At 37.8% G+C, this 11,326-nt stretch overlaps 1 protein-coding gene across 1 annotated transcript in view; it reads right to left on the reverse strand.

Annotated features, from left to right (window-relative positions):
* Positions 1–208: 208 nt before the first annotated feature.
* The window catches only part of LOC149273561 (matrilin-4-like), a 14,129-nt gene continuing 3,011 nt past the window's right edge, over positions 209–11,326 (reverse strand). The window contains exons 2-10 of the mRNA XM_089506170.1: positions 10,616–11,185; positions 9,923–10,045; positions 7,860–7,982; positions 5,817–5,939; positions 3,734–3,856; positions 3,073–3,477; positions 2,601–2,753; positions 1,919–2,023; positions 209–267 (exon numbers count right to left, since the gene is read on the reverse strand). Coding sequence (XP_089362296.1) covers positions 209–267; positions 1,919–2,023; positions 2,601–2,753; positions 3,073–3,477; positions 3,734–3,856; positions 5,817–5,939; positions 7,860–7,982; positions 9,923–10,045; positions 10,616–11,185 — 1,784 coding nt within the window. The remainder of the gene's footprint in view (positions 268–1,918; positions 2,024–2,600; positions 2,754–3,072; positions 3,478–3,733; positions 3,857–5,816; positions 5,940–7,859; positions 7,983–9,922; positions 10,046–10,615; positions 11,186–11,326) is intronic.

Genomic DNA, 11,326 nt, shown 5'->3' on the forward strand with positions numbered 1-11,326 from the left:
ATAAAAATAATAAAAAATAATTATAATAAACATTCTATTCACATTTATGTATAATACGGATAGTTTTACATCTCTTCTTGGCATGTATATCTATGCCTCCTTCAGAGGGTTACGAAACAATACCACTTGCCGTAAAAAAAATAAAAAAGCCACATTAACCTTTTCCTGTTGTAGCAAATTTACTTAGGTCGTCTCGTGAAGAAGTTCTTCATTTCTTGTTGGCCAGCTGGGTTTCCAAATTTTCAAGTCTTGCCGTCAGCTGAGCGAGTGAGTATCGTTAAAGAATATATTGATATTTTTAGTAAAACACGTGATTTACGTTCTATTAATCTGGGGTTTGTAGGCTATGCTTTATGAGTTTAACTATTTTAGTACAGTTTGTACAACTTAAAGGTGCTGTCCCACTTTTATTAATAAATATAATATTAGAAACATCACTTTAGGTACCGGCCCAATACCAAAATAATATAAATTTATTTTTAGGAAATGCTTAATTTTCATGTACAACAAATCAGGCAATGAAAAGCAGTTATAGAAAATGAAAATGCTAATTTCTGCATTGTTTTTATGCGATTAAACCCTTTGAGGGAATAATTAAATGAGCTACCCAGATCTACTAATAGAGGGATCAATTCATGTTTTTGTGGATCCATCTAATATATACCCGGGGGGGGGCGTAATGCAGACTATAAAGCAGGAGACATTCGTGACAACTGGTTATGCAAAAAAGAAAATCCATAATAATTGATAATCATAATTAATGATTTACGAAGCTTAATGAATCAGGGAAGTTCAGCTTTCCTTTAAACTACCGAGTTAGTGAATTAGTGAATACCCCTTAATGCGCTCTTATGTTTATTAACCATGTTTACAACAAAGCCCTGAGAATAATCAATTCAGTTTATTTTACATGAGAAATTAATCCCAGGTTGTCAGATTATGATTATTTTTCTTTTGACCCATTCTTGGCATTTTACGACTTCTTTAAGGAATTACAATCCCTGACTGTTAATTCCAGACTTAATCCTCCCATTTTTAATGTTCTATAATCATCAACACATATGGGATGTGTATATTTTACCAAAGTATTCTTTTACTGGCAAACAAACCCAAAATAAACAATACATTTAAATTTGATCAAAAGGGTGATTTCGGAAATGTTTCCAATGGAAAACGGAACAATTATTGAGGTTTCAATCTGCTTCTAAAATGTAAACTTTAATTCAAAGGAAAGTTGGTAATTAGTTATTATATAGTTTTAATAGTAGTTTAGGTGGAGAAAAGACTTGCGTTCTTCAAGCTCAACCCTTTTCCTATTGCTCGTTAATCGTTGTTGATCCAAAAGAAGGCAAAAACCCTTATATTGTGCTTTCAATAGGAAAAAAACCTTCTTGACTCCAAATGGCAATCAGATTTCTCCTTGGATCAAGGAGCACTAAATAAATATTAATTCCTAGACTATCATACATGGCCCTCTATGTTGTGCATCATTAAAACGTATGCAGGCCCCTCTTATAGGCATCTAATGTATTTTCTAGCATCGCCTCTTCAGGCAGCGGATTCCATATCTTTATTGTCCTTACTGTAAAAAATCCCCTCTGCTGTCGTCGACTAAATCTTTTTTCTTTAAGTCTTAGCGAGTGACCTCTTGTCCTCTTGTAATTTTTCTATTAATGAACAGGTCTTCAGAGAGCCCTCCGTATGGGTCCTGTACATATTTTTAAAACATTATCGTATCCCCTCTTTCTCTCTAATGTCTACAAATTAAACGTTTCTACTTTTTCTTGATTGCTAAATAGTGGTCCATTCCTCAAAATGCTTCGTTACACCTCCTTTTTTTTGCTTCTCGCGACCGATGTGTCGGGGGCCGCTGAGAAGCTCTAAACCACTGATTTATATCAATAAAAGAAAAGGATATGTTTTTCAGCAAGGTTTCCAAGCGTAGTTAGGGTGCTTGACTGAAAGTTGACCAGGTGTTCACAGTCGCATGGATTCTTAATCTCTGTTTCACCCTTTATTTCCTCTGAAAATACAAAGCGTGACCCATTAACGATGCGTTCCTACGTTTCATTACGTTCAGATTCGAAGTCCTGAAGTCTATGCTCACAGTTGATATTTTTGTAAATTGACCAAATACAACGTATGTAAAGTCAGATAAGCTTTTGGGACGTCCGATGGAGACCTGAGGTTCCAAAAGCTTTTGTGACTTTACATCTTTTTCTGTGTTGGCCCATATTTCACAAAAAAAAAAAAAAAAAAAAGTCTTATTGTCGGCCAATGTGACTTTATCAGGTTTCATTGTTATATTTTATATAGAGATCACCAACGCAAATAAAATGGTTCCGAACCCTCCTACTGACAACCGGAAACTTTGGTTTGTGTTTTGTGAAAGCAAAAATCCGAACGGCTACACAAAAGCAAATCAAACAAAAAACTTATGAAACATACAGAGATCCCGGACTTCTTTAGAGCCAAGGAGCCTCAGATACGGACCCGCTCAACCGAGGCCACCCCTCACCTGGGACAGTACTATTAAACTGTGAATGAAGAATTGTGTAGCGTTGTGTAGCGCGGTGTCCTATTACGCTAACCGATTTTACCTGGACAAATGTTGAGTTTCAGATCTTCTGCAATGAGATTAACGGTGCCAAAATCGGCCGTGTAGAAAGAATGCTTGCTTACTGGCTCCGACGCGATCTCATTTAACTCCTCTTCCACTGCCTTACCAACACCAACGGCGTACATAGTAATACCTACAATGCACAGAGAAAAAGCAAGAGGTTTCTTAAAAAAAAAAAAAAGTCAAAACACTACATAATAAAAGAGAAGACAGATAGGAACCATTATGCTGTTAACTGGGAGAAAAGTGGTTAGTTTTATTCCAGATAATTGCAATTAATTGAGTATATAATTTAAATCCCTAGACTTTAATGACTATAAAAAAAACTGGTCCAGATTCATGAACAATGTTAAAATGTATCACTATTTTTAACTTTTTCCATTTTTTTATAGGACATGTGTTAGGGTAAATATATAGGAACATATATATAGAATTGAATGTTATTTTCTTACCAGCATCCTTAGCTTTTTTAGCCCATTCAGAGATATCATCTTGAGAACGACCGTCGGTGAATACCAGACCAATTTTTGGAATATTTTTCCTGGCTCCTTCTTCTTCTGAGAAGCTGTGCTCTACCATATGCTTGAGTGCCAGCCCGGTCATCGTACCTTTCTCCATATACTGTATATTCGTCACAGCATTTTTGATATCTTTGGCTGTTTGAAACTGGCCGAGAGAAAACTCCGTGCGAACCCGACTAGAGTACTGAACTAAGCCGACATGCGTGCCGTGAGCAGAAATGGCCAGGCTGTCCACGATCTTCATAACAAACTGCTTTACAAGCTCAAAGTTGTGCGGTCGGACACTCTTGGAACCATCGATGACAAATACTAGGTCAATGTTACCAGTTGAGCATTCTAGAACAGAAAGATCAGAAGACATTGACATTTCTGCAGAGGCACTTTGTGTTTGCAGTTATTATTATTTTTATTATTATTGTCTAGCTACATATAGATTTGTTAAAACTAGAGGGACCCACATAACAAAAACACAATTACTGCTGTTATATGTAGTGTTATCCCAAACCCTTTTAGCCACTGGGAATCATGCAGCTATATTCTAATCCATATGGAAAATATAATAGTTACGTCTGTCATTGTTATTAATACTTACTGTTACAAGTCTTTCCGTCGGCTTGTAGTTGCTGCCCCTCTGGGCAAATGCAGTGGTATGATCCAGGTGTGCTCACACATTGAAATTCACACCTATGGTCCACAACGTTGCACATATCATTGGCTGGAAGTTTAAGAAGATTGTGATTGAGTCAGTGATCTCACGGTTTTATGCATATGCAGAGATACTTTCCCCCAAACTCAACTCAATAAATAGAAGTAGTCATAGAGAACTGGAACCGTAAAATGAATGATCAAGTGTTGAATAGGGCTACTAAAACGCCAATTTGTTTTCTTCACTTTGCTGCCAAAATGTGTATTTTGGGGGGCAGATTGTTAAAAATCATCAACAAACCTCTTTTTTTTTAAAAACAGTTGTTGTTACCGGTTATTTTCTTGATAGCATTTGTGTCAGATATTATAGTCTATAAAGTCAATAAAATATAAATGTGTCAACTGCATATATGTTCATATAAGAATGTTCAGGAAAAAATGTCAAGTCCAATTAGGAATTACCGTATTTGCTCGATTATAAGACGAGGTTTTTTTCAGAGCAAATGCTCTGAAAAATACCCCTCGTCTTCTAATCAGACCTCAAATAGAGTCTGATTAGGAGACTAAGATCCAGATCCCCCGCACCGCTGCAGGGGACCTGGATCCTCCTGTCTCACCCCCCCCCCCATCATACACACACTTACCGGTGCTTCCTGCTGTATTGCCGGGGCAGCGGGTTGACGTCTACGCGATCCGCGTAGACAACGTCCGCTGCAGCCGGAAGGAGGTGTGGCTAGCAGCGGGGGTTGTCTGCGTCCGTCGCATAGACCTTCCCCGACTGTCAGAGATCAGAGCTCCCCGCACCTGTACCGCACCGGTGCGGGGAACTCTGATCTCTGACAGCCGGGGAAAGTATACGCGACGGACGGATACAAACCCCCGCTGCCAACTCCACCTCCTTCCGGCTGCAGCAGAAGGCGACGTCAACCCGCTGCCCCGGCTGGAAGCACCGGTAAGAGAGGGCTGAGAGGGGAGGGGAGGGGAGAGTGTGTGTGTGTGTGTGTGTGTGTTAGTTAAATGGGGGTATAGGGTGTGTGTGTGTGTGTGTGTGTGTGTGTGTGTTAAATGGGGGCATAGGGCATTTCTGGAGTGGCGTTAAGGGGGCATTTAATAGAGCACTCTGCCTCCTGAAATGCCTTATACACCTATATGCCACTCTGCCCCATAATATGCATTTTAACCCCCTAAATGCCAGAGTGGCATATAGGGGTATAAGGCATTTCTGGAGGCAGAGTGCTCTATACAATGCCTTTTAACTCCCTTAATGCCACTCTGCCTCCTGAAATGCCTTATACCTCCCTATATGCCACTCTGCCCCATAATATGCATTTTAACCCCCTAAATGCCAGAATGGGATATAGGGGTATAAGGCATTTCTGGAGGCAGAGTGGCATATAGGGGTATAAGGCATTTCTGGAGGCAGAGTGGCACATAGGGGGTCAAAAGGCATACCATGGGGCACAGTGGCATATAGAGGGTTAAAAGGCATATCATGGGCCACAGTGCCATATTGGAGTGGCAAGCCTGGGGGCAGATGTGCGTAACTGGGGGACAGGTTGGAAAATACAAGAAATAAAAACAAAAAAAATATTTTTCTCAATCATAGCTTTTATTAAAAAAAATAGTTTACATGAATTAACATTTACTGGTAAAACTTTTTTCCTTTAGGGTCGTCTTATATTCAGGCTTTTTCTTTTTTTCCTAAGTTAATATTCAGATTTTGGGGGGTCGTCTTATAATCAGGGTCGTCTTATAATCGAGCAAATACGGTACATTTCCGAAAATATATATTCAGAAGATTCTATAATATTTCACGTGTCTGGTAAATGTTAGCATATATAAATCATTTTAGTTATGGAATATTTAGTTCACAAACAAATGATGAAATGTTTTAATTTATTTACCTACTTATTACAGAAGTAGGGTTAGTCCAGACTGTTGAAAGATCTATTTTAAGAAAAACGAAATCTTTAATCATGATGTATACAGAAAAGATTGGTTTTTGGGGTTTTTTTTTGTCATCTACTCACCCAGACACGTCTTCCCATCACTCTGAAGTGTATATCCTTCATTACAGCGGCAATAGTATCCATTTAGAATTCCCACACATTCATGTTGACAGCTATGATTGCCATAGGAGCAATAATCAATCACTAAAATATAACATACAGGATAATAATTAACTTATTATCTTAATGTTAGTGAATTATATTATTTTATATTTTATATTATTCTCCAAAACCAGTTATTATTCCCCGATCACCCCCGTGTAACCTGATTTCCACCATACCATTTCCTTATTAAAACATTATATACTCTAATGTATCTCCGGCTAGGCAGACGTATTCCACACGATCCATGTAGAGCAGTATAAAAAAAAACTAATATGTGGCACCATTTTGTTTCATAACAATGCAAAGATATTTATAGTAAAAAAAAAAAAGGTATGTTTTCAAATGTGAAGTTGCTCAATGGCAAAATGTATCATATACTATATGTCAGATAACACAAAAAAATACTTGGTGCTTCACCCAACACCAGCCGGACTTTTCTTTCACAAAAATAGTGATCCGCACGCTCAGTGATATCCACCAACTACAGGTTTAAAATAGCTTTCTTGACAATAATGCAGTGAGACTTTAAGCAATTGACATTAAAAGAAGACAGAAAGAAAAATACATGACATCACATTGTAATGCTCCGGAAATGAGTGCACTCACAGATAAATGGCTGTATACAGACACATCATACAAAATAGTACCTTGTATTACAGTTTAATGTGACATACTATTTAATAAATTTTGATGACTACATTCATGCTGATTTGTTCCATTTATATGATCGAGTGTTAAGCTGTTGGAGAAGAAGACCATCACCAGCCAGCCACTGGCCTTAAAGTGGCAGGGTCACCCCATCACCTCCAGTCTAGCCCCGCTGAACATCTGTGCTGCAACTCTGACATTGTTAAGCTGCACCATTTCTTGTTAAGGGATTATTTGGGATGCGAGTGCTGTCTTGTTTGCGCATTTTCATCTCGTTCTATAACAACTAAAGAGTAGATTTGTTCCTTCGCATGAAATGCTACCAACAACTTTGACCCAAAAGGGATTAGAATAAAAAAATGGTGGAATCACAGCCGTTTCATGCCTTCATTTGTTGTCTATGATTGCGGAGTGTAATATTACTAGGTCCCTGGCATTTCTTTTGAAAGAAATCAGTGTGGAGAAAGGTCAGAACTATTTGACAGGTTATTTTAGCCCAAATTGGACAGACATGAAAGCTCTATTCAATTTTGCTATAACTTTTAATCAGACCCACAGAGGGATCTTGTTCAGACAAATCTTTCATGTTGGACAGAAATGAAAGCTTGCCCTGGATTTCATACACGTTTTCTTCAGAGACTGAGACAAAAGGCTCCATGGTTTGAAAGATTTTGATAAAATGTTCTGTTTTGTCCAATGAAATGTTTTGTAACAAAATTGTTTTGCTAACCAAGTAAGTGCAGCATATATATATATTTATGTATGTGTGTAAATATATATAAAACCTCTGCCGAGTAGGGAATATCTCCTCGACTGGTCTATATAACGCAGCACGCTGTACTCTTTATGTCATATCTGTGCTCAGTAGAATGGAATATAGACATCGTCATTAACACTAAAAACTAAAGATCCTCCTTCCCCCTCTTCAAACTACACAATAGACAATGTCCAGCGTAAACACACTGCCACATTTATAAATGGTGTTCATTTTAATCTAAAACCATCCTTGAAAGAAGTGCTATGTATAAAGCCCAATTCTTTCAGTACAAATACAAAAAATATATAAAAATCTAGTTATTTGTATGTATCATAGTTACATAGTTGTAGTAGTAACATCTGATATAGCAAAATTTGGTACATAGTAAATAGATATATATATATATATATATATATACACACACTAAAATAAATCTATATTATATGCCATATATAAGTTACCCCTGTGCCTTCATTGAAAGGTGTTCTTGAAATTCATACCTAGATTAAAAGATACCAAACAAAATCCAACTTTACAGAAAAATGTCCTCTTACTTGTGCAAGTCTTTTTATCGTTGTTCAGTTGAAATCCCGTCCGACAGGCACAAGAATAGGAGCCGAGGGAGCTGATACAAAGTTGTTCACATCCGTGATTTCCTTGGGCGCACAGATCTATCACTAAAAACAAAAGGTGTATTAATTAATTAATGCCCAACAATGACAATCACTGTGAGGTCTACATGCTAAAATTTAACGAAAGACAGAAATGATTTTGATTGAGACAACCGTACAGGAAAAAAGTTACAATGAAGACAAGGGCCATACCACGAACAACGATGTTCTGGAAGTAAGTCTAGTTCTAGGTCCTGCGGTTACCCCAGTATTCTATAGGGTCCTTAAAATGATTCTATTATATACACTGACTGGAACTGCAGTTTTATGTAAAAAGGGTACAGATCTTTCATCGACTAATTCCAGCAGGCAAATTAATTGGTTTGGCTTAGGCACCAGATTGTGGTAGAACATCCGTGCCCAACGAGAAGACGACATCTGTTCTGGCCAGGTCTACATAAATATTAGAGACCCCTACACTGTCAGAGGGGTGTGGGGCGCACAGGGACGAGGCCCAAAACATTAAAAACATGGACCCTGCCATATAACAATGGCCCTGGCTTTAGTCTCCAATGTGTCTTTTACTCATAAACCAATTGTTCTGTCTGCTGGGAACGCTTACTACGTGGCGGTGTACAGCGATCTCCCAAGACTTCGCCAACCGTCACAGGGAGTCCAACCATCATCTCAGAGTCTCAGTAACGGTTCTACTGACGCCTCTGATCCTGAACCATATGTGTTGTGAAAAACAACAACATCTTTACAATATAACAGAAAACATTTTATGTGAGTAACACCAACTTACTCGAGCAAGTCTTCTTATCGTTGTTTAGTTTATATCCTTTACTGCAGGCACAGGAGTAAGAGCCCGGGGAACTAACACACAGTTGTTCGCAGCCATGATTTCCTTGGGCACACAAATCAATCACTGAAGAAAAAAAAACAATGAGTTAAAAAAAAATATTTCCATTTTCACAAGTTTAACCCCTTCACGACAGCCCATACATATTCAGGCTCATAATGCATTGCCTTTAATGGGTTGAAGGACAACCTGTACTAAATCACAACACTTACCATCGATGTAACACATTTTGTGGCATGAGTCTTAGATTCAGATATGTCTATCACATTCATGCTTAAATTCCCCAACTTCTGATGGGAAGCGGTTCCATTTATCTACCACCCTCTCAGCAAACTAATACTTCCTTACATTGCATCTAAACCTCTGACCTTCTAGTTTTAGATTATGACCTCTTGTTCTTATATTTCTTCTACATTTAACGGGCTTGCACCAATACCCCCTGGCATCCAGTAAGGACATGATAGAGTTTCAATAGAATCTCAGTTTCAAATGTATGTTTGGTCTTCCAACAAATAAGTTAAAAAGAAATGACTTCCAAATTATCCCAAAGATCTGGAATAGCAAATCTAATGTATAATAAAAACAACTGTGAAAAGGGTATTGTCACTTCAAATAAACAAGCAATATTTATTTAAAAGGTAATAAAATAACTTTAATACAATACTATGGGTGTCTTGTATGAAAGGTTTACTAGGGAAGTGACTTTTCACATGGGTGGTCTTTCTGGTCAAACGAACAAGAACTGCGTTGTACACGGATAGAAGACTTTAAACCATCTGCTGTGGTTTGTCTTGTAAACCTTTTAATAGGTGAAGGAATTCCTCCTGAATTCTTTAGCGTTCCCTCATTAGACCTCCAGGGACAACCAGAACGGTACTTTGAATTTTCAATGTTTATTTATTTATTTATTCTTAGAACAAAGTTCCCAGGTATGTCTTTTAATTCACGGGCAGCTCCTTAATCTTCTTATATGGTATTTCTAATCTTACTTAGTCCATATGTTGGCCCAATAAAGGGTCTCTAACTAACTTATCTTATCTGAGGCCAACATATTCATTTGTGTTCAAGGAATTATATAAAAACCCAATATACAACGGAGCTGCCAGACATCCAAACAGTGAGTTGAAATACATCGTATACTTACCAGAACAGGTTTTCCCATCTGCATTTAGCTTGTACCCTGCGTTACATTCACAATAATAAGAGCTGGGAACATTAACGCAGGTGTGCTGACATCCGTGGTCCATTTCTGTGCACATGTCAACATCTGGAAAATAATTGTTTTATGGAGTCATTTCATACTAAAAGCTCTCCTCCAGTGAAACATAAACTTGATTTTTTTGAAACCCCCCCTAAGCCCACTGGTAAATTTTGGGATACTAAAAGCCCCTCTGTAACTAAACCCTACACCAAAAAGACATCCCTACCTATAGATTTTTTTTAAAGTTATTAATAAATAAATGTAAATAATTATTATGAAGCCAACAACTTAAAGTTACCAAGTCACATCAACCAATGTGTTCTCTTTTTATATCACAGCCTTCCTCTATACAACTTGGTTGCTACATTTATATCATTATTCGCCATAGAATGTTTTTAAATACTATGGCAAATGACGTAGCCATATAAATGTAGCAACCAAGTTGTTTAAATAAGATTATGCACCGGTGTCATAGATTTCTTTGCAAAACACTACAAAAGTACTTTTTAGTTTCTCAAAATGAGTTCTAACGGCTTCACGTGATTTTAACAGATATCGACAAAAGTTAGGATAGAACGTGATATCCTGAGTTATCTTACACCTACAGATAAAAAAGTAAGAACAATAGCAACTCACCGCATAGTTTATCTTGGAACTGAATAGCGAAGTGTTGAATCAGATCGAATGACTCTACATGGAAAACATGGTCATCAAGAGGTGCAGAAGCCATGGCTCTCAAAGAATTTACATCGGCCCTTTGAACACCGACAGCGTAGATTTCAATACCAGAATCCCGGGCCTGAGCGGCTACTTCCGTAACACGATCCTGAGGTCTGCCATCGGTCACAATAATGGCGACTTTTGGAATCCTTTTCTCCAAAGGTCGAGCTCCTTCCTCAACAGTAAATGCAACATTCATGGCATATTGTATGGCTAGACCAGTCATGGTTCCTTGTGCCAAAGGAATGATGTCATTTATGGCCTTTTCCATGTCTGACTTGTTGGAAAATGTCTTGAGAGAGAACACATTTTGTACTTGGCTAGAGTATTGCACAACTCCAATCCTTGTTTTTGTAGGACTGATTTCAAGTGAATTAATGATATCAATCATAAACTTTCTCATACTTTCAAATTCAAATGGCCGAACGCTTCTTGAGCTGTCAATGATAAAGACAAGGTCCATGGGGCTAGTTTTACATTTTGGTGCTGAAAAATAAAAGGAAAACAAGAATTAAAGCACACTATGGAACAGAATATGTATATACATACACACACACAGAGACACACTATATGGACAAAAGTATTGGGACACAGGGCCATTGCACCTAACAGGGGCTTCGATGACAT

The sequence above is a fragment of the Sceloporus occidentalis genome, unplaced genomic scaffold, assembly GCF_023333645.1.
Source record: "Sceloporus occidentalis isolate IW3139 unplaced genomic scaffold, rSceOcc1.0.p SCAF_368, whole genome shotgun sequence".
NCBI classification, from domain to species: domain Eukaryota; kingdom Metazoa; phylum Chordata; class Lepidosauria; order Squamata; family Phrynosomatidae; genus Sceloporus; species Sceloporus occidentalis.